The sequence below is a fragment of the Belonocnema kinseyi genome, chromosome 2 (assembly GCF_010883055.1).
Source record: "Belonocnema kinseyi isolate 2016_QV_RU_SX_M_011 chromosome 2, B_treatae_v1, whole genome shotgun sequence".
NCBI classification, from domain to species: Eukaryota; Metazoa; Arthropoda; class Insecta; order Hymenoptera; family Cynipidae; genus Belonocnema; species Belonocnema kinseyi.
In genome coordinates, this window is record NC_046658.1 from 75,351,138 (window position 1) to 75,375,761 (window position 24,624).

Sequence of the window (24,624 nt, forward strand, 5' to 3'; positions counted from 1 at the left end):
GCAACAAAATTTTTCTAAATTATCAGTTGCAAAAATTAATTTTCAACGAAAAACATTATAATCTGCAGCAAAGCAGTTACATTTTCAACCAAATAGTTCAATTCTTATAAAAAAGTGATTTAACGAAAATGACGAATCATCAACCAAAACAATGAGTAGAAAAGATTTTAATTTAAACTAAAAACAGTTGAAAAGATAGTCACCAAACTGTAAAAAAAAATTATTCCAATACAATAATAAAAGTAAAGGAGGAATAAGGTAGAATAATGAAAGTAACCAATTTACGTCAAAACTGTACTTTATTCGGACGTCGGCTTGAATCCTCAGCAGCAAAATACAGTCGTTAAAACACCGGCAGCATTTTAAGCTCCATGGATTGTCGGGACATCGAACTTCATTTTCTGAAACAATATAAAACACAATTTCTTATAAAATTTCATGTTCATATAATGAAATTGTATTACAATATTTCATTTCTATATTTGATTCAGACTGCATTTTTATGCCGCTTTACAACTGCGAACCCGACGCATCAGTGGGTTCAGCTATTTCTAGCTCTGACACGTGGAACCGGGTCCTTCAGACGCGATATGCTTTCATCATTATAAATATTTAAAAAATATATATATACATTTATTTTTTAAGATACACACCTTGGTTTTAGTCCAAGAGACCGAATTTCGTGTCCTCGTCTTCGGCGTCTGCAAGAATATACAAGATATTACAATAAAACTTCCGTTTCTCAAAATTAAAATAATTATTTCCATTTTTTATTGAATTCAGACAGCATTTTTATGCCATTTTGCAACCGCGAACCCGACGTATCAGTGGGTTCAGCTATTTCTAGCTCTAATACGTGAACCGGGTTCTTCAGACGCGTTAGGTTTTCATCATTATAAATAAGATCATTTACAATTTTTTTCTTCTTCAAATTTTTGTTTTTTAATATAAACATTAACTTATGATTTGAAGTCGAAAATACAAAAGGCAGGAATCCCAGCGTAAAAAAAAAACTAAAAAAAAGGAGGGAATAGGACAATTTTTCATAATAAGGAGAAAAATAGGAGAAAAGTTTAAGCATTTATTTTTACACGTGGAAAAAAAATTTTGTACACAAAATTATATATTTTTATAGCATTGACAAGTATAGGGCGTTCAATGATTTTACCCGCCACGCATAAGACGCATTTAATATAAGGGTATCCTATGTGTAATTTTATGTATTCAGATATCTTCTCAAATTTAAACAAAATATTATTTTTAAAATTTTTCGTGTCGAGTAAAAGTGTATATTATATTAAAATTGCTTCAAAAATTTCGGCACATAGTGGTAGCCCTCTTCAGTTAATTATTCAGAAGTTTTTTTAACATGACATTGTTATTTACTATAAACATATCTGGTTAACTATTTTTGGTATACGAATTGGTATTAGCTAATAATTAATGATAAATTATAAATAGTAATTACAAAAAACTATTTTTAATGTTTTCTTAAATAACTCTTAAATAATTAAACAATAATCGATCGTTAATACAAAATAAATGATCAACTATGCCTAAATTTTGGTTTGAAATCTTTAAAAATCCACACTTTGTTAAAATTTTTTTAAAATTCTAAAATATGTTGGAAAAAGATGAATTTTTAACCAAAAAAGATAATATTTTTACCCAAAGAGAAAACTTGTCCACAGAATAGTTACATTTTTTAACACGAAAATATGAATTTTTAAGAAAAAGTTTAATTCTAAAACAAATAGTTGAATTTTTAAACACGAACTTTTAACAAAGTAGTTCAATTTTTAACGAAATTGTTGAATTTTCAACGAAAAATATGAATTTTCAAAATTATTTTCAACTAAGTAAGTGAATTTTTGACCAAAAACTTTAATTTCTTACCACAAATGGAATTAAAAAAAACGAGCCAAATCTTTAATGAAACAGATGACTTTTAAATCTATAAACATACATTTTCAACAATAAAAAATAATTTTCAACCAACTAATAGAATTTTGTACCAAAAAAGACGAATTTTCAACAAAATACAAAAATTCCTAATTAAAAAAGATTCATTTTCAACTGAAAATGGAAGTTGAATTTTAAGTTAAGAAAATAAATTTTGAAAAAAAAAAATTTTTTTTTTTTAAATTAAAAATTAAATTATATAAAATTGCCCTGAAATTTTCCACACTTTTAGAAATCTTTTGCAATTTTCTTCGAAAATTAATTTTTTCTCTAAATCTTCAAAAAATTGCATTCTCTTTTAAATTTGTTGAAATATTTTCAAATTTTTATTAATTTTTCATCTTTTCAAAACAACTTATCCTTCAAAATATCTTTTAAAATTATTCCAATTTTTCCTAAATTAAAGAATTTGCACTGATTTCTAAAGCTTTTAAATAAACTTGAAAATAAGGACATTTTTTTAAACATCTCTGTAAAATTAAAAAACTTGTAAAATATTTCGGGTTATTTTTGACAATTTTGGAAATATTTTGAAATACGTAACGTTAGCCTTTATACTTTAATTATTTCTGCCATTAAAGAATTTATTTTAAAAAATGGGACGTGCTTAGATAGTTTTAAATACATTCACGCCGGCATAAAAAAGTCTGAAGAAAATTAGTCAAATAAACAATCTTTATACATTTAAAATCGCTATCATAATCAAAAATATTTTCTATTTTAAAAATTCCATCAATATAATAACTAAATTGTAATATCCATAATTATAATTAAATATTTATTTCCAAGATCGTCACATCCTTACTATAAATAATACTTTTAAATATAAATTTCAAACTAAGCTCTTTAAACATTTTAAATTTAAATTAATAAAAATCAGTTCAAATCTGAGCACCTTAAATATTATACATTTCAAAAATATTTATTCTGTAGATTTAGCGAGAAAATATTTTAACTTTATACAGTTTTATTTAATTCCAAACTAGTTTAGTTTCAAATCCGCAAAATAATCATTTCTAAATTTTTTATTGGTAAGATTTAAAAATAAAATTTGAGATTCAATACTCATAGATTTGTAATTCAAGTTACTCAATTTGTAACGTATGACTTTTAATTGCGCAAGTTAGAACATTTGACTTAGAAGTTGATCAACTTGGAATATTCTATTTTTTAATTAATTAACTTTGTACATTTCAATTAAAAAGTGTTCACCTTACTTTTTAAATTGCTATATATATATATATATATATATTTTAACTTCCGATTTTATATTGAATAACAACCAAATCAAGTTTTAATTATACACATAATTAAAAACATTCCTAGTTAAAATTTAAAAAGTTAAATTAAATATAATTTTTTTTAATCTTAATAGAAAAATGCTTCATTTCATCTCGCGTAATTCAAATATAGCCTATATTCAAATATAAAAGGGGAAGTTTGTTAGGAATAGGGAAAAGAGGGGTAATTCTAAATAAAAGGGACAAGGGAAAGGCTTTGCGATCTCCGAAAATTAAATTTCTACGTTTCATTAAATCATTTTCGTGAATGACCTTATTTTACTCTTCACAAAAGTACAATTCACAAGATTTTCATATTTGAATGTTACTCACTTTGGATTTAGTCGAAGAGACCGAATCCCATGTCGTCATCCTCTTCCTCAGACTCTTCTTTCTTCTCTTCCTTCTTTTCAGCTGCTGGGGCAGCTGCAGAAGCCGGAGCAGCTACAGCAGCAACAGCGAACTTGCTTGGATCCTGGAAAAAAATTAAAATATTTCATGAGAAATCTTGAAATTCTGGATTTTATTAACTGATTCTTAAACATTTTTTAAATTTAAACTGCATTTTTATGCAGCTTTCTAACAGCGAACCCGACGTACCAGTGGGTTCAGCTATTTCTAGCTCTGGTACGTGGAACCGGGTCCTTCAGACGCGTTAGATTTTCATCATTATAAAGAACTTAAATCGATGTTTTTGTGGTATCTGAAGAGTTTCGTCAAATCAGTCTTCGGACTCATTTACAAAATCCAAAAAATAGTGCCAATAGTAGGATAAATTTTGAAAAATAGTAGCAGAATAGTCTCACGTAATTTTTTAAATATTAAATTCAGGGGTTAAATATTTTTTTCAATCTGTTATATAATAACACTCTCTCATAACATCGCGTGAAATCCTTAAAATCCCTAAAAGCTTTGGAATTCTTTAAGAACCTCTGAAATCTATTCGTAAAAATATTTGTAATCCCTAGAAGTTTCTTGAAATTAAATTTATTTCCTGAGGTTATTTAAAAAGCCGTTGGAATCTCTTACAAATTTTGAGATCTCATTAAATTCAATTACGTTTTTAACATTATCATAAACCCATTAAATTACTTTGAAATTAATAAAATCGCTTAAATCTCGTTAAATCTGCATTGTTCTTCAAATATTCTTAAGAAGTGATGAAATCCCATAAATCTGATAGAGCTACCTTTGCAAATAAAGAATCATCGTTTTTCAAATTTTCGCCTCCCGGTAGTCCCGGTAAATATTCGTTTTTTCTCTCGGATTAGAAGAAAATTAACTCACTTTGTGGAACACAGTTTTTTTCACATATATTATCAATTGCGGAATTCTATTGTGTTTAATAAAGAAAAATGGAAAGATGCATTTTATTGCACTGGAAGTAATTTCACGCGCGCAAATCGTGCGTTCAAGTCTTTGGATTTTTATTTCCTAACATGAAAAATATGTAAATTTAAAAAGCAAATTGTATAATTTCTAAACCGAAGCACTGCAAAGAAAACAATTTTATTTTGAATTAAAGAATAACGAAATTCAATGATTTCAGATTAAAAATGTAGAAAATGGGATACGGTCAAATCTTAAATATTTTAAGATCTGGTCATTTAAAATTCAGAGGAATCAAAATTGTATTATTTATACTTAAACGCGTTCAAAATTAAATAATTAAAAATGGAAAATTTATGAAATAAACAGTACTAAATCCAAAAGGTTTAAGATTTTACAATTTAATACTAAAGAATAAATTGAATATTTTTAAATCAAAGCTTCTAAAAATCTATAATTTTAAATATAACCAAATTATAATTTGACATTAAAAATAATTAGAAAATTGTTGATAAAAACAAAAAATTAATTGAATTATACTCAGCAAACTTTCAAACTAATTAGTAATTTTTAATGGGAAAAATTAAAAAAAAAATTAACTCGAGAACCTTGAAACTTAAGACAAATGCAAACTTCATTTAAAACTGACTATCAAACCATTAAAAATGTCAATTATTTTAAGTAAATTAAAATGATATAAAGATTAATAATTTTTAAATTGATAATTAAACTTTGAAAAATGCAGCTAATTACACTTAGTTGCAAAATATTTAAATCTTCAACTAAAAATCGGAAAATTTTAAGATATTACATTGAAAATTATATTAAATAATAAACAGCGAGATTGCTGTAACATGATTCCATTTTTTGAAATTGTATAATTTCAAGCTTTGCAGTTCGAAACTGCTTTATATTTATATCTAAAATGACCAAATTCAAAAGTAACTATTAGGCTTTTAATATGAAATTTTCGAATTTTCAATAGCGAAATGGTCTGCTGATTTTGAATAATTATTTGAATTTGAAACTACAATATTGTAAAATTTTTTATTTTAAACCTCCAAGAATTAATCTAAAAATTTAAAAAAAATGGTTTAGAATAGCGCATTGAAAGAAATAATTTTGAATTGAAATCATAGAAATTTTCAAGAAAATAAATATATTGTTAATAAGTATCATTTCACGAAGTATTAAGTGACATTCAAAGCGACTGGATAGATTTTTTTTTACTACAAAATGTGATTTCAGTAAAAAAAAAAAAAATCACTGTCATTTTCACCGCTCAAAATTAAAGAATTTTGAGTATAGCAAGAAGCATTGTGAACCTTTGAATTTTAATTATTCTAAACAATTTGAAAATTATATGCTTTCTAACTGGGAACTTTAAAAAAATTACAAAACGCACGAAATATGAAATACGGGAAATCTTCCGGTGTAATATTTCTCTTCCGAACTTATCCCCGTGCAAAAAATGAATCATACACTTGAAACAATTCCCTGACTTTAAAAAAATTCCCTGATATTTCCAGGTCTCACAGTCGCTATGGGAAATAATATAGTACTCAAAGGGAACAAATTCAGGCTAAATTCCGAAGATTTCGGAACAATTCAATTTACATTCATTTCCGTAAAACTGGATTGAATTTAGAAGAATTAAAGATCAAAGAGAAAAATTCAATAAAATTCAAGGTGAATTAAAAAAAATCAAATGAATTTAAACAATTTGAAAAACTTAATTGGATTCAGTAACTTTGAAATAAGCTTAGAAAAATTCAAGGGAGTTATAAGAATATGATGAAATGCCTAAGAATTTAACGATATTAACCCATTTGCTGACCCAAAATGCGTCCAAATTTTCTGTGCCCTCTGTGGCATTGACGCGAAATGCGTTAACCTTTCTTTTTCCTATTTAACTTACTCCGAGTTTGCATTCAAGCCTTACTCGGGGGGGGGGGGGGGGGGGGGGGGGGGGGGGGCACTGAATCCGAATCTGAAGTAAAAATTTGAAAATTCAAAATGGCACATCCAATATGATGGACGAAGAAACAAAAAAGGCTCGATTTGGACCAATCTCGGGGTTTTGGGATCGCTGAATCAGAATTTGAAGTCGAAATTCGAAAAGGCGGATATTTTCGCCCACCATTGAAAATTTTGACTTCACTTCCGGGTTCAGCGACCCCAAAAACCAAGTAGTACCAAGATTGATCCAAATTGAGCTTTTTTTTTTGTATTTTCATCTGCCATTTTGGATTTCTGAATTTTGACTTCATATTCGGATTCAGCGATCCCAAAACACACAGGATACAAATTTGCAATTCTTTGTAATCTTTTAAAATAATCCAAACTACTTTAAATCCTTTACACTCCTCTGCAATTTTTTAAGGGCATGTGATACTTACAGTTTTCCCGGTTTTTTTTCCACAAAAATGAAAAATTTTAAAAACTGAATTCGTAGATGCTATAAAATATCATAACGGACGTTCCCGGACTCTTTTTTGAGGGATAATAACAAAAAAATTTATGGTGCTAAATAAAAATTTTATGCATATGTATTATTTTGAGGTTACGTCGTTTTTCATCGCTGCCTTTCCGATAACCTGGAAATTATTTATGAAGTAAACTTTTTTCATTGCCTGCAAAAAGGGTTAGTTCCGGGAGATTAGTTACTATGTTTATTTGCAAGTCTAAAGTTTTCGGCCAAAAATATTGTGTAGTTTGGAAGTAACGCACAGGAGAATTGTAACATACATAACCTCCAAATGTAAACACGTTGTTAGCAATATCAAAAAAATTTTTGAAAAAAAAACACAAATAAAGTGTGCGGGGACGTCCGTTAGCATGTTCGCTATCATTTCCAAAAATTTTAAGACAAAATATTGATTATTCTAGAAAAAAAGCCGTCGGAACCTAAAACTGGTAAAATCGACACTAATTCCTAGGCGCTATGCAAATTAATCAGATTTTGCTAAATTAAAACTTTTTGGAATTAAACCAAAAAAAAGTGTGTGGGGACGTCCGTTAGCATGGTCGCTATCATGTCCCAAATTTTTAAGACAAAATATTGATTATTAAAGAAAAAAAGCCGTCGGAACCTAAAACTGGTAAAATCGACAATTTTCTAAGTATCACATGCGCTTAAAGCTCTTGAAAATTCCACGGAATTTGAAAAGAAAAATAAGTTTAAATATTTCAAATTCTTTGATCACTTAATCAATTAATCCTCAGGATCAATTAAATCAAAAATTTTAAAAATTCAAAATAAAATTCATCGAACTAAGTAGAATCGAGTGAATTTAGAGAAATTCCAGCGAATTAAAAAACTTCCAGTGAATTCATAAAATCCAAGAGAATTTCAAAGAATTCAGGGTAAATTCTAAATCTCTTCAAATATTTAAAACCCTACAAAATTCGTCACTTCTCAAGAATAAATTCTTTAAAATACACTAAAATATTATAAAATTTCGTGATATTATATGATGATATTTTCTGAAGTCATTGAAAATGTATTAAAATATATCGAGTTTTTAAATTTCTTGAAATCATTGAAATCTTATGAAATAACGTCAAATCTTTTAAACCCTCATACATCCTGTAAAATCGTTCCATATCTTCAGAATTTCTAGAACATTCTTTATCCTATAATATTTTAAAAGCCTTAAAATCACTGCAAATTAATTGAACTCATTTTTACAATCCTTCGAATTTTTTAAAATGCCCTAAAATAATTCAAATTAAAAGCTCCTGAATATTCCTTAGAAGTTTTAAAAATACCCTAAAATCTGAAAAATTCCTTAAAATTATTGAAATCTATTAAAAATGCCTCGCAACCTTTATAATAACCCTGAAATATTTTAAAGAATACAAGTTAATTCAAAAACAGGTATAGATCTAAAACGAATAGTGATTAACCCATGAATTAATTTATTGAATCAAAAGGGACTAAAGTCCTTTCTTCATTTGAAAAAGTGACTATGTGACAGCCCTTATTTTTTTCAAAGGCCCTACCTAATTAGGGTGTCCATAGGGACCAAATCTTGAAAAAGGGCACTTTTTGGGGACCTTAAATGAATATACGGTAGAATAAGGAATATAGGAACCGGTCTGTGAGATCGGGTAAACATCCTGTTGAAATAGTGTCGCTATTAAGTGGTGTACATCCGCCCCCCCCCCCCCCAAATATATATAAATGAAAGCTTCGCTATTTACCTTGATGTACTCTTTGATGGTCGTAGCCTCTGGGAATTCGACATCGGTGACAGCAGCAATCGCCAAAAGGTTCTTAAAACCATTGGCAATGCTGTGTGGTGCACTGGCAATGGTCGGGTAACCAATTTGCAAACACACTGAAGCCAAATTTGCCACACCAGCCAAGAACTTCGCGCGAAGATCCTCAGGCTTGATGTCCAAGATTTCAGGGGCAAAGATAGTACCGGAATCGTAGACTTGTTCGACGAGTAAACCGTACGAGAAGGGAGAGATGTTCAACATGTTCAGAAGAGTTGCTTCTGAAGCTCCCACTTTGTCGCCGGGTTTCAAGATGTGCACGTCATTCTGTCAAAACACAAGATTTGGATTTTTAACTCTATAAGATTAAAAAATGGTAGTCAATTTCTAGACTTCACAGCCCAAAATGATATGAAAACAGGGTCAATAGGGTGATTTTTCGAAGAAAAGTGGAATAATTTCTTTTAAATAAAATTAATGTATGTATCATATTGAATTCAATATGAACGCTTTAAATTCCTGAGACTTTAAATTAAAATAGATTGCATTTTCAATTAAAAAATATATTAATTTTACACTAAAATAGTTCAGTTTTCAAGTTAAAAGGTCAAATGTTTTTTTTTAAAAAGAAAATCGTTGACTTTGAAATCCGAAAAGACGAATTTCCAACAAAAAAAAACAAAAAAAAAACAACATAATTATTAAGCAAGAAGTTTCAGGAACCAAAATTCAATGTCAATCAAAAAGTTGAATTTTCCAACAAAAAAGTTTATTTTTAACCAAAAAAGGTGAATATCAAATAAAATACACGAATTTTAACAAAAAATTAAATTATCAATTAAAAGATTGATATTTGAAAGTCGAATTTTCACCGAAATAATTAAATTTTTAACTAAAAAATACAAATTTTCTACAATTAGAACAGTTGGCTTCTCAGTTTAAAATATTAATTTAAAAAAAAGCCAGAAAATGGTTCAATTTTCAAAAAAATAGTGGGAATTTAAAACGCAAAAGATTTAACTTTAACCAAATAGTTGAACTTTCAAGTCAAAGATACAATTTTTATATGACAGTTGAAGTATACACCAGGAAAATTGAATTAAAAAAAAAGTTAATTTTAAGCAACGAAAGGCAACTTTTCCGCCCTATTTGACAGAGAAGTTATTTTTCTCTTAGTTAATCTTTTTTTTTTTTATAAAATTTCAATCCGAAAAGGTGAATTTTTAACGACAAAAATAATAGTTGTTATTTCAAGCAAAAAGACGAATTTTCAACAAAATAGTTCAATTTTTTGTTAAAAACATTACTTTTTATCCAGTGAAAACGAGCTTCCATTAAAAAAGTTCAATTTAAAATAAAATAAGAACAGTCGAATTGAACCAAAATGACAAATTCTTAACAATTCAAACAGTAAAATTAAAAAAAATTAATTTTCCAAAATAGTTCAATTTTTAACCAAGTGGTGGGATTTAAAAACGCTTAACATTTAAAATTGATAAAAAGAGTAGTATTGTCAATCAAATAGATGCATTGACAAGCTAAAGACAGTTAAATTTTTAACCGCAGAAGCTGAATTTTCAACAAAAAAGTTAATTTTAAACCACGAAAGAAAACTTTTGTATCCAAAAAATAAATTTACAATCCGAAAAGTGGAATTTTCAACAAAAAAAAGAAACTTTGAACTTCAGAAAGTTGAATTTTCAGTTAAAACTACTTTTCACCACAAAAATCTAATTTTCTACCACAGGTTAATCTAAAAAATATTCAACAAAGTATTTAACTTTTTAAGGTCATGTGACACAGCTAAATACCTATATTACCGACCTCACTTTTTCAGTTCACTGAATGTTTTTTTAAACCTAAGAACTTTTTTATAAATAAAATATCGAGCTGAAACTTTGGAAAATGTATTAGAGTACAATAAAGCACGTTTAGGAACGTCACTGAAAATTATTTTATCTTTTTTCTGAACCTCGACATTTTTTGAACGTTCCAACTTTTTTTATACGCAAAATATCGGTCTCAAACTTTGAGAAATGCAAGAGCCGAAAGAAAACTACGTTTAAGTACAAATCTTAATAATAAAAGATGTAAAAAAATATATTTCAACTATCAATTCCATCGGAATCAGCCAGTAACGTTGTACACGAAAATACGAACCCTCTAGAGCCTCGTCTAGTGCCACTAGACGAGGCTCTAGAGGGTTCGTATTTTCGTACTCTATTGTACTCTAATACATTTTCCAAAGTTTCAGCTCGATATTTTATTTACAAAAAAAAGTTCTTAGGTTCAAAAAAACATTCAGTGAACTGAAAAAGTGAGATCGGTAATATAGGAATTTAGCTGTGTCACATGCCCTTAACAAGTAGACGAATTTTCAATTAAAAACAAATTTTTAACGACAAAATATAATATTTAGTCGACCTCAGATTTTTAGGAGTAATAAAATAATACAGGACATATTTTGAACTGAAGAGAACCTTCGTCGAATAACGAAAGCTTTTTGAATATGAAATAAAGGAGCAGTATATAATCATGGTGGCGATTAGGTGGTCAATTTCAAATTCCCGGTCATTGGTTCATTCCAAACATTTTTTAACACGACAGAGCAGAAAATTGCAAACTTAATTAATTTTTTTAAAATACTTAAATTTTCCACTAAAAAATATCGATTTACAACAAAAAATTTAATAGTTTAACTTTTAGTTGAAAAACATTAGGCTTGAAGAGAAAAAAAAAACAATGGATTTTCAAGAAAATAGTTCAAATTTCAACCTAACTGATGAATCTTCAATTGGAATAGTTGAATTTGAAACCAAAAATATTAGTTTTCAACTAAAACAATGAATCTTTAGCTGAAATAGTTGAATTTTCAACCACAACAATTTAATTTTTACCAAAAAAGATAAATTGGTAATCAAAACTTCGATAATTAAGTTTTAAGTTAAAAAAATTAATATTTAATCAAACAGAAGAATTTTCAATTGGAATAAGTTAAATTTTCAATTAAAAAAATTACTTTCCACAAAGAAAGTTCCAAAAAAATAGTTACATTTTCAAATAAAGTGACGTATTTTCAACTAAAATTATATATCTTTAATTTGAATAAATGAATTTTTGACCAAAAAGATGATATTTTTATTATTATTAAATATTCAACTGGAATAATAGTTCTTTCAGTTTAAAAAACAAAATAATTTTCAACAAAAAAAAGAAACCAATCTTCAACAAAATAGTTAATTTTCGGCTATTATTTCAACCAAAGATATGAATTTTTAATTAAAATGATGAATTTTCAACCAAAAAAGTTAGTTTCGCCAAAAGAGTGTAACTTTCAAACAAGTAAATGTATTTCAAACCTAAAATATGATTATTCCAGTAAAATTATTTAACATTAATACTTGATTTTTTAACCAAAACAAATAATTTTTAAGAAGATTAACTTGCAAACAAAAACACAATTTTTCGACAAAAAAATAGAGTTTTAACAAAATATGTGGATTTTTAATGAAACAGTTTAATTTCCAATTAAAAAAGACAAATTGTCATCCAAATTTGTTGCATTTTGTACAAGATTAATTTTCAAACGAAAATGGACATTCAAATTTTCAGTCGAATGAATAAATTTTCAAACAAACTGATGCATTTTTAACTAAAATGATGAATCTTCAAATGAAATAGTTGGATTTTGTAATAAAAAGATTAACGTTCAACGACAAAGATTAATTTTCCAGAAGAAAGAAAAAAACATAAATTTTCAAACAACTAGTCAAATTTCTAAATAAGAAGAAATAAATAAAGATTAAATTAGATTAAGGTCAAATGATAAGTCTTTAACTAGAATAAATGAATTTTTCACCAAAAAGATGATATTTTTATTCTTATTACTAAATATTCAACTGGAATAATAGCTAAATTTTCAACCAAAAAAGAAACCAATTTTCAACAAAATAGTTAATTTTCGGCTATTATTTCAACCAAAGAAATTATTTTCAACAAAAGGGATTAACTTTCAACTTAAAATATGATTTTTCAACTAAAATTACAAATATTTAACAGTAATGCTTGATTCTTTAACTTAGCAAAAAAATCGATTTTTAACAAAATATGTGGATTTTAAATTAAATAGTTTAATTTCCAATTGAAAAAGACATTCAAATTTTCAGTCGAATTAATTTAAAAAAAAAGAAAAAAACTGATGCACTTTTAACTAAAATGATGAATCTTCAAATGAAATAGTTGAATTTTTTACCAAAAAGATTAAAGTTCAACGACAAAGACTAATTTTCTAAAAAAAATGTCAAACTAGTCAAATTTTCAAATAAAAAAAAAATAAGTATTTAATTAGATTAAACTAAAATGATAAATCTTGAACTAGAATAAATGAATTTTTGACAAAAAATTATATTTTTATTATTACTAAATATTCAACTGGAAAAATAGGTAAATTTTTAGTTTAAAAAACAAAATTATTTTCAATCAAAGAGTTTAACTTTCAAGCAAGTAATTGAATTTCCAACCTAAAATATGATTTTCAACTAAAATTCTAAATACTTAATAGTAATACTAGAACAAAATTTTTTTTTAAAGATTAAATTGCGAAAAAAAATAAAATTTTTCGACAACAAATTAGAGTTTTAACAAAATATGTGGATTTTCAATGAAATATTTCAATTTCCAATTAAAAGACAAATTTCCATCTAAATTGTTGAATTTTGTACAAGATCAATTTTCAATCGAAAATCGATATTAAAAATTTTCAGTTGAATGCAAATTTTTAAACAAACTGTTGCATTTTTAACTAAAATGACGAATCTTCAAATGAAATAGCTGAATTTTGTACCAAAAAGATTAATTTTCTTAAAAAAATTCAAATTATTCAAATTTCTAAATTAGAGGAAATAAATAAATAATGATTCAATTAAACTCAGATAATTTAAAAAACCCGCGACTGTAAATAAAATAGAAATCAATTTTCTAAATTGACAAAAATGATTAAAATTTGAATTTTACTATGATCAGAAGTAAATTTTCGGGCAATAAAGTTCGCGGCCAAGGCGCCACCCTGATAGTAGTTAATGTTTCAACCTAAAATTATTCTAATCTTAATCAACAACGGGTTAAATTTAACCAAAAAGGATTTTAATTTTTAATCAAAACCGGGTTGGATTCAACGAAAAAATAGAATTTTTAACCAAGACATATGACTTTCTTAGCAAACAAGATCAATGCATAACAAAAAATTTTAATTTAAAATAAAATAATTAAATTTTGAATAAAGTAGTAAAATATTTAACCCAAAGAGATGAATTCTGAATCAAAATTACAATAATATACGTTTCATCCAATAAAGAAGGATTGCACAAGAAAACTGTCAGTCAAAAATGTCAATCAAGACCATTTTTGTTATAAGACAGTTGAAATTTTAAAGAGAAGTTACATTTTCGACCTAAAAAGTCTTATTTTTTTAAACAAAAGAGTTGGATTTTCAACAAAATAATTGAACTTAACTGAAACTGTAACCAAATTCAGGATGGCCGTTTTAATCGACGAAATAAATTCCCGGTCATTTTCTGGTTCGCAAACGTTTTTCGCGGTCAATGCAATCAAAGAAATGCAACACTGAAGTTGAAAAATTTTCCACTTGAGGTAATAAGAACTGAGCTTTAAAATCTTTAAATGAAAGCACTCAAATTGAAACTGTTAAATTTTTAAAATTGAAATTTAAGTTTTTTAATTAAAAAATGTATTCAAACGCTCCATAATTTAGGCGTATAAAAATGAGGGTACTAACATTTTACAATATAAAAAAAATACAAATCCATTGTATCATTTTCAACGCTCAAAATTAAAAAAATCAATGAACTTTAAAATTTTCAAAATTATATAATTCTAAGCAATATTGAATCTAAAAAAATTAAATATTGAAAAATTGAAAATTTCTTATCTGAACACTTCTTAAATGAGAAATTCAATTATTTTCATTTTAAATAGTTTAAATATCTTTGGAAAGCTTCAAAATTTTCTTTCAAACTATAGAGAAATCTAGAAGCTGTTTTTAATTTGTTTTAAATTATTTTCGAACTTTTTTCAGAACTTATAAATATCTGTCAAAATTAATTGAATTTTTTCCACAATTTTCAGAAAATCCTGCGAATTTTAGAAAATTTCTTTTCAATTTGGATGTATAAATAACAATTGAACATTTATTTGTAGGCGAAATTTTAGTAATGTTAAGAGATTTGTAGAAGTTTTGAAAAGATTTGAGCTTAATGTATAACTTGAAATGATAGCCTAATATAAAACAAAACGTAGATTTTCGCAGAATTTAAAAAAAAATAGATTCTTTTTGAAAATAGTGAAAGGCTTCAAAGAATAAAAACATTTTCTTAGATTCCTAGGAAAATTAAAAACAATTTTTCATTTTGAAAAACTATTTTAAGAGAATATTTTTAAATTTTTTCAAACATTTAAACAAAATGTTCAAAAAAGATTTTGGAAGATTTTAACAAAACTTTCTAAAATTTGCATGATAATTTTTATATCTTTTTGAAAGTCCTAAATATCTCTTAAAATTACTCAAATTTTTTCTACAAATGTTTATTTGTAAATTATACATCAAAATTTCACTTATAAATTAAGCATTTTTTAAATACAACAATTAAAATTGTAACGTTCAAAGTTTAAAGGCTCTTCGAAATTTTACAGATTCCAGGCTCTGTATGTCAAACAATTCAGTTAAAGATTCTTTACTTTTAAATACAGTGAAACCCTTCAACAGCCCTTCAGGCGAGTACTGAAGCGTGAACAAACAAAATCGTAGTCGTCTAAAACGAGTTAGTTCCCACCCACCGTCAGCCCCAAAATCGGCGCTATAGAAGAGTTTCGCTGTATTTGGTTTCAATTTACTTGTCTTAAATAGAAATTCAAATATTGCTCAATATTCAATCACTAATCTTTTTTTTTAATTAAACATTTCAAATTCAATGGATTTTGTCCACTTTTTATTATTTGAAATACAGAGAAATTAAAAAAAAATGATTTATTTATTAAATAAAAATGTTTTTATCCAAAATTTTCAACATCAAAGGCTTTTATTTTTTACTTGTTCAAGTCTTTAAGAAATCATTTTAAAATTCTTTAAATTAAAAATGTAAGCTGAAAAATAAACATTTTTAAAGTAAAAAAAGTAATTATTTAAAAATTGTTGAAATCGAACGTGGACAGATTTTTCTTCTACAAATTTGTAAAAATACCGGTCAAAAAATACATTCACTGTCATTTCCCGGTATCCCGGTCCAGCAGCCATCCTGAAATTGTCGGATTTTCTTATTGGGTTTTTACTAATTTAGTTCGCGTTTTATAAAAAAAAGGGGGGAAGTTTCTGGAAACAGGAGAAAGAGTGTGAAGTCTGGATTTGAGTTAGTTTGATATTAGCGAAATAAAATACTAACGATGATTTCAATGGTTCCCTTGGAAATCTTGGTGGGAATGCTCAAAGCCTGGAAGAAAGAAGTCTTTTCTGGTCCCAATCCGGTGTTTTGGGCGGGAATGATGACACTCAATGGAGCAATAGCTCCAGCCCTAGCGGGAGCACGGACTTTGTTCTCCAGGAGCTTGTCCCTGACTTCGACCAAGTCTCCGCGGGTGAAGACGAAACCGACGTTTCCCTTGATGTGAGGGAGGAGCTTCTCCAAAGCGGCATTACGTTCGATATGGCCGCGAATGGCTTTTCGCATCATGGTGTTTTTTCCCATGAGTACAACGGCATTTCCTCGCAACGACATACGAATTTGCTGCATCTGCTTCGAGCCGACATTGTCCGCGCCCACAATAAAGCACTTGGGGTAGTCATCCAAAAGTTGCTGAAATAAAATATTGCATTTTAATATCCCGATTTTGGGAATTCGGGAAGTGAAGGGTAAATTATTTACAAATTGGAGAAACTTACGATAAGCTTGGTGAAGTAACTGGACTTCCAGGATGCCTTGTCCTCTCTACCCATCTTTGTGATAGCAGAGATCTAACGGGAGTTTTAAGGACTGAAAAAAAAAGGAACGGAGATTCATGTTACGATTTTTTTTCAAGATGTCTACTTAAATTCTAGAGAAATTCTTTGATTAATCCAGGCGTCATTTTTAGGATGCTTACTTAAATTCTGGAAGAGAATTCCGAATATCTATACGGTTTTGCGAGTTTATTATAAATAATACGTTTAATGTAGAAAGATTTATCAAATTATATTGCAAAATCGACTAATTAAATAATACTAAAAACATTACTAATCATTTGTCGAAATTTTCTCTAAAGTGCATGAATTTAAACAACAATTTTAAACTGTTTTTATCGTATCTTCTGGGAGTTAAAATTCAGTTCAATTAATTAAATTTCCATATTTTCCAGCAAAAATATTGAATTTCCAACCAGATGAAGTTTCAACCGAATAGTTGATTTTTAGCTTAAAAAGATAAATTTTAAATCAAAAGTTGAATAGCTAATTATATAGTTAACGAAATTAATTTTCCACCAAAACAAAAAAAAAACCAACATTTAACCATACTTATGTATTTTTAACTGGAATAGCTGAATTTTCATTCAAAAAGATGTATTTTCAACCAAGAAGAATAATTTCTACATAAAAACGAAATTTTGACTAAAAAATATAAATTGTCGACGAACAATTGATTAGTTAAATAATTATTTAAAGAAATTAATTGTTGACTAAAATCATGGAATCTTAAATTATAATAATTACATTAGTAAAAAAAGTCAAATTTTCAAACAAAGTAATGAAATTTTAATTAAAGTTATAAATCTTCCAACTATAATGATTGAATTTTCAAATAAAAATAATCATTTTTCAATCAAAGAGATAGAGTTCCAATGAAACTTAAAAAATTATCTTTTAAAAAACGAGCTTAACTTTCAACCAATTAAATTTTCATTATAAAAAACTCGAATTCTGAATGAAAAATGCAGTAGATATTTCACAAAAGAAATACGACTATTCAACATGAATAAATTTTCAACTAAGAAAGATTTTTCAGTAAAAAAAAAAAAAAAATAGAAAAAAGTAGAGAACAGACTTGAATCTTCAACCAAAAATGGAATAGCTATATTTAGTTTAAAACAATTAATTTCAAACAAAAAAGAATTTTCAACAAAATAGTGAAATTCAGCAATATAAAGAGACCTTCACAAACGAAGATTCTAGAGGAAATTATCTGAACTTAAAAAAATTCCCTTATAATTCCAGGAAGGGTAGACACCCTGTATATGTTAATGTTTAGATTGTAATTAAATAAATTTATTTGACATTCGGAACATTACAAACAGAAATGAGTAAAGGGTAGTACAAAGAAATGTGCTGTCTTTTATTAAAATTAAAAATATATATTTACGTTTCTCAAGCCTGTTTTGCAAAAATCGCATATTTTATTTGATCACCTTGATTTTTTTCCAGAAAAAACTGATAGATTATTTTTGCACAAAGTTGCATTTAATCAGTTTTATTTTGTTGTATTATGAAGCAAAATAATCCATTAACAGTCCCAATTAAAATAAATTTTTTTCTTCCAAAAATGGACTTCACACATAGTTTTGGTTAATTCTGTCATAAATCTTGGTAATTTATTTCATTAAAAATAAAAGATATAAATTTTTGTACCAAAAGGAACCATTTTTACGGAAGTCATTTCAGCAGAAAGAATGATAAATGTTGCAAGAGTATTATTTACAGTGCAAATTGTGAAGAAATTAGAATTTCCTAATTTTGTTAAATGTTATATTTGTGAATATGGGATGGTTGGTATTTATTTTATAATATAAAAGTAATTGAGGAACATACACAAAAGGTTCTTGGACTAACGTCAAGGTATGGAACATGCGCGTCCTTAAATGATAGGTTATGTTTTGACATTTTACAAAAAAAGCCATTACTATAAAACATAATGAATGTAAATTATAAATGAGTTGCTTAACTTATATGAAAATGAATTCAGTAGCCTAAAATTCTAATTTATCAAGAAAGCTTCATGAGCAAAGCAACCACATGGCAGCATAACCTAACTATTTTCTTTTTAGAAAGGACGCATATTCTTTATGCAAAATACTAAGATATGAGAAAAAAATATAATTCGACTTATCACTTCTTGATTAAATAAATTTTATAGTTTCTAAAGTATAAAAATGTATTAATTATAGTTTATGAACAGCAACGAAATAAGTACGACATACCTTGACACAAAAAGCGGGCGGAATAGAAGGAAACTCGGAACCGGACCGGATAGGCGTAAAATTTTCAGCGGTGCAAAAATAAATTCATTGCGCACGCGTCACATCTATGATAAATGCGGCAAATTTAAAATTTGAAGTATATTAGAATATCATTTATTGTACTTTTAATATGGGGTTTTAATTGTTAAAAGGATTTTGTAGTTTCTTTTCTATGAATAAAAATATAAAATTATGCGAAAATACTTTCGAATTATTAAATAGGCAAATATTTTAAATGACATAAAATAGTAAATAGAGACAGTAAAGTAATACAATTGAACATACCTGAATGCACGTCGTAAAGTCTATTCGCAGGGGCGAAAAAAGATAAAGATGACTAATCTTTGATTAGCAAATGCAATATAATATTATAAAATTTAAATGACAATATATTCATCAATTATTTTGAGGTACTAGTTTTTTTAAAACAGAAATTCTCAGTTTATCCGAAATAAGTTTTTTTTAACGGTAATGAATTTCTTATATTTTTTGGGATTCTACCACCATAGTTAACGCATTGCAAAAGCTGATACAATAAAATATGGATTATTTCACGCCATTACACAGGCTCGTTCTGCCCAATATTATATTTTCAAATAATATCAAAATTTCAGCTATTTATGTTCCACACAGTTATATAAGAATCTGTTAAAACCTTAAATTTTGTTTATAGAATAAACAAATTATATCGGATAAAAATCATTCATAACGAAAAACCACCACTTAGATAATTCTCAGGTTTTACGTCGCATAATCCAGGGATATCCTGAAATACAGGCCTTATAAGTTTAACACGCGTTTTTTCCGAATTTATTCAACATTCAGCTAAAATTTTGTAAAAAGAAGTTTCATAACATTCTTTCTGATATTAGCCCATCTTACCCCTATGCTCACTTCGTCCCACCCTATCCTAGTTAAATTTCCAGGTTGAATGAAATATTTTCTAACCAAAAAAAAAGAAGAATTTTGAACCAAAAAGATTCAACTTTAAGCTAGAATATTAATTTTCTACTAAAAAGATTTATTTTTAACAAAGTACATGAACTTCCAACCGGTTCAACTTTTTAACTAGAAAAGATAAGATTAAATAAAAAATGGAATAGTTGAATTGACAGTTTAAAAAATCTGGCTGTCGCGAGAGCACATTCTCACCGCGCGCGGCTAGCTTCGCTAGAAATTTTGAACGCGCCTAGGACGCGCGTATGTTGGTTCTTGTGCTTCGCGTTCGGCCCTTGCACTTCCCCACAATTAAGCAAAGAGCTTTTAAAACTAAATGTGAAAGCATCGCCAAAGTAATTTAGTGATTGTGAATTCTCTTTTGTTAAAGCTCATTCGGCTTTAACTAACAGATTATCATCACGTATCTCGTGCTTCGCAATCGATTTGGTCAAAAATGCGAACATTCCGATTTTATGTTGAACAGTATTATGTATCAAATGTACATTAAGTTTATTTCTGTACCTCGGTATAGGATTGCTTATTCAGATATTGCAAAATAAAGTATAAACTTTATTCTCCATGATTAGTTTAATATTTGATCCTTATTTCGCATTAATTTTTATTCTCAGCTAACTTGAAAATGTATATCATTTTAATAAACGTATATTATTACAATTCATAATATGATTTGGTGTTAAAACAGACGTATTTCCATTGTCTTATTTCTATAAATAAAAAAGTGTGAAGTCCATACAAAATATGTTGTAACGAAATATTTTACTGCAGCTTGGGTTGTTTTCCCACAAATTTAAATTGTTTATTTTTAATTTTATTTTCAGGATTTAAAACAATTTTCTTTTGTTTTAAACCTCGGTATGACCATTTTTCATTGAGATATCGAACTTTAAATAAAAAAGGACCCTTTTGTCTTTGATTGACGATATCTTGGCAATTAATGGTCGCACAGAAAATTTAAGGGCAGTTCTGAAAACTAGAATAAAGGTGCCATAAGATTTTGCGACAACATAAATTTGAGAAAAACAGGAAAATGGGTAATTCATGTTTTTTCAGAACATCAAAGATTAAATTTCAAATCTTTATGAAATTGCTAATGTTGTGTCTGCCTTTTACAGTTGAATAACCACCCAAAAACTCTGTAATGTTACATTTCGATCTAATTAACCGTTTCCTTGTTATATACGGTCAAACTTTTGTAAAAATTAATGGGTCACGTTTTTTGCGCTTTAACATGTCATAATGATGGCTAAAATAAAAATTTCGAGCTTTTTCCCTATCTTTTCGCAAATACTGCTGAAATTGACGAAAAACCAAAAATTTAAAAAACAAATTTTTTTTGAAATATCAAAAAAATATATTTTTTTTTAAATTTGAAACTTTTTTTTTAAAGGCATCCAAAACTTGAGAAAATTTTGATTTTCACTACCGCCGGCTTTGGCGTTACCCAAAGCGTACAACGTGGAGGTTGCAAGGTCGGATTTACGCTTCTGTGTTTTGTTGTGTGTGTGTGTGTGTGTGTGTGTGTGTGTGTGTGTGTGTGTGCACAAACGAGTGCGAAGCATACGAGTCGTAATTCAAATGTGTTCGTTAAAGCTGAAGGAGCTTTAACAAAAGAGAATCCACGATTAAGAAATTAAACTTGTCGATATTTTTCATCTTTACTTTATAAAAGGTCTGTGGAAAAATGTGGGGGAAATACATACCATTATGAATATTTAGGAAAGAATTTTCATTCAGTAATAAAAAAATTATAATTTTTATTATAAATATTTTTCAATTGCTCAAACAATTTCTGTTCTTATCATTTTTTAAACACTAAATCGTAAAAGTTATTATTTTCTTGAATTAATGAGACAATTAACGAATGTTAAGTTATATTTTTTGTTAAGGATTTTTAACATTTATTCGAATAATTTATAATTGTTTAAATAATTGTTTCTACCCTCTGTAGAATGATTATTAATTGTTTAAATAATTGCAAACTGTTTTCCACAAAAAATATCACTCGTGATATTCATTAGCATTATTATTACAGAAAATAGCAACTTTTCTAGATTTACAAGGGGACAATTTATTCAAACAAATGAAAATTGTTGAAATAATTAATAAATTTAGTTGAAATAGATAATACTTGCAAAATTTTGTTATGCCTGTCATTAGTTATAGTAAATAATCGGAAGGGGGGAGGTGAAATTATCAGTTACGGGGTGAAAATTATACCCTAAACATTCCTAACCAGAAAATTCTAATATACTTTTAAACAGAATTTATAATAAGGGAATATGTCACATTGAATTTTCAACAAAAAGAGATGACTTTAATAAGATATTTGAATTTTTAACAACGTAGTTGACTTTTTAACAAAAAAGATACATTTTAAATTCAAAATGTAATAGTTACATTTTCAGTTGAACAAAATAGATTTCAATCAAAATAGAGTATTTTCAACAAAGAAGCTGAATTTTTTACCAAATAGTTGAATTTGTAACTTATAAAGTATACGTTTTCAGCTAAAAATGGAATAGTTTCATTTAAAAGAAAAAAATTAATTTTTAACCACGCGAAACAGCTTTTTTCTTACAAAATAGGTGCATTTTCAATAAAAAAATATATTAATTTTCGAGGAAACAAATTGATTTACGACAAAATAGTTTAATTTTTCACAAAATATTTGACTCCATAACCAAATTATACATACACACATACATGAATTTTCAACTAGGAAAGATGAATTTTCAATTTAAAATACGAATTTTCAACAAAAAATGGAATAGTTTTATTTTCAGGTAATGAAAGCAAGCAAAAAATTGTAAATTATTAACAAAATATTTATGTTTTCAATCAAGAGGATAAATTTTCAATTAAAACGATGAATCATATAAAAAATTAATTTTAAAGAAAAGAGTTCAAGATTCAAACAAAGAATGGAATTTTTAATTAAAAAGTTAATTTTTTAACCAAGAAGATTAATTTTCTATGAATAAATACGAATTCTTAACAAAATACATAAATTTTAATTTTAAGAGCTGAGTTTTCAACCAATAAAGTTGAATTATCTACAAAAAAAAAGATAAGTTTACAATAAAGAATGGAACAGTTAAATTTTTCAGTAAAAAAATTAATTTTAAATAATCTATTCGAATGATCAATAAGTTCAACCAAGCAGATGAATCTATATAGAAAAATGAATTTTCAATAAATTAGTTCAACTTTCAACAAGGTAGTGGCATTTTCCAACAAGAAGGTTAGTTTTCTATCATAAAAGACGAACTTTTAACAAAAAAGTCCATTTTCAACCAAACAGTAAAAAAAAAAATGAATTTATAAGAAAGTAGTTAAACTTTAAACCAAGTAGTTGATTTTTGGGCCAAAAGAATGAATTCTCAACTGAACATGTAATAGTTAATATTTCGACAAAATATATTTTAATTTACATCAGAAACAGTTGAACTCAACCAAAAAAAAAAGAATTTTCAACCAATCAGTTGCATTTTCAACCAAAAGAATGACATTGCAATCGACGATATGAATTTTTAACAAAACAGTTCACCTTTTAACCTAGTAGTTGAATTTTTGACCAAAAAGATGAATTTTTACAAAATATTTTTCTGCTTTTTATTTTCAAAAAAATAATTAAATTTTCAAACAAATAGTAGAATTTGTAAACAAACGGGATCAATTCCGAACCAAAAATATAATTGAAGACTTTTCAAAAAAAAATTAATTTTTAACCAAAGATTAGTTGGATTTTTATATTCTCGCATTATAATGATAATGAATTAGATTTATGTGAAAAAAGACTTTCTTGGATTTTTTTAAAATCTGTACGTTTCAAAACAAGATACGAGAAAAAAGTTAAATAAATTTATTATTTGAACACAAAAGTTCTAAAAATTTGTTAATAATTATAAAATTAAAAAAAATTAGAATCTTGAAAAAACGACACAAGTTATGACAAAAATTAGTATAAAAAGTGGTTTACCCAAAAAGATATACAAACTTGTTATTAATCATTTTTGGATAGAATGCGTGAGTCTTTCTTGTAACCGTAAAAATTCATATTAAAAATAAGCAAATTAAATTTTTGGAAAAACGACACAAAAAACGATACAATAAAATTTGTATTAAAAAATCTGTTCTTCTAAATTATAACTACAAATTTGTTGAGAACCATTTAACGCTAGGATGCTTATTTTTCGTTTTAATCGTGAAAAATAACATTAAAAATAAATAAATCTAATTTATGGAAAAGCGATACAATATACAATAAAATGTTGTTCAACCAAAAAACAAACGAAATTTTAAAATTATTTTTGGCTAAAATACGTAAGGTTTTGTTTTAATTGTAAAAAATAATATAAAAGTGAAAAAATTAAAATTTTAGAATGCACAGTTTTTGGTTCATTCGCAAAAATTTTCGGTTAAAAATGATGACGTGTACAATATACTTAAATTTTCCGAATATAATTAAAATCTTAACAAAATAGTTGATTGTTTTAGAAAACAGTGGACTTTTCAACCAGAACAGATAAATTTTTAACAAAAAAGATAAGTTTCAATATAAAAGGATGCATTTTTAACAAGTTAGTTGAATTTT

General features: G+C 26.8%; 1 protein-coding gene across 1 annotated transcript; it reads right to left on the minus strand.

Annotated features, from left to right (window-relative positions):
• Positions 1-280: 280 nt before the first annotated feature.
• LOC117167576 (60S acidic ribosomal protein P0) lies at positions 281-16,857 on the minus strand. The gene is made up of 6 exons (XM_033352618.1): positions 16,747-16,857; positions 16,250-16,660; positions 8,778-9,122; positions 3,576-3,717; positions 654-701; positions 281-401 (listed from the first exon to the last, which is right to left on the minus strand). The coding sequence occupies exons 1-4, from the start codon at positions 16,798-16,800 to the stop codon at positions 3,583-3,585; spliced, it is 945 nt and encodes a 314-aa protein (XP_033208509.1). The 5' UTR covers positions 16,801-16,857; the 3' UTR covers positions 281-401; positions 654-701; positions 3,576-3,582.
• Positions 16,858-24,624: the final 7,767 nt, after the last annotated feature.

Excerpts from the sequence above, each read along its gene's own strand:
- LOC117167576 (XM_033352618.1), bottom strand. The coding sequence starts at position 16,800 with ATGGGTAGAGAGGACAAGGCATCCTGGAAGTCCAGTTACTTCACCAAG. Across the intron at positions 16,661-16,746 it reads GTTACTTCACCAAGCTTATC|CAACTTTTGGATGACTACCC; the intron begins GTAAGTTTCTCC and ends ATTTTATTTCAG. Across the intron at positions 9,123-16,249 it reads AGGGAACCATTGAAATCATC|AATGACGTGCACATCTTGAA; the intron begins GTTAGTATTTTA and ends GTGTTTTGACAG.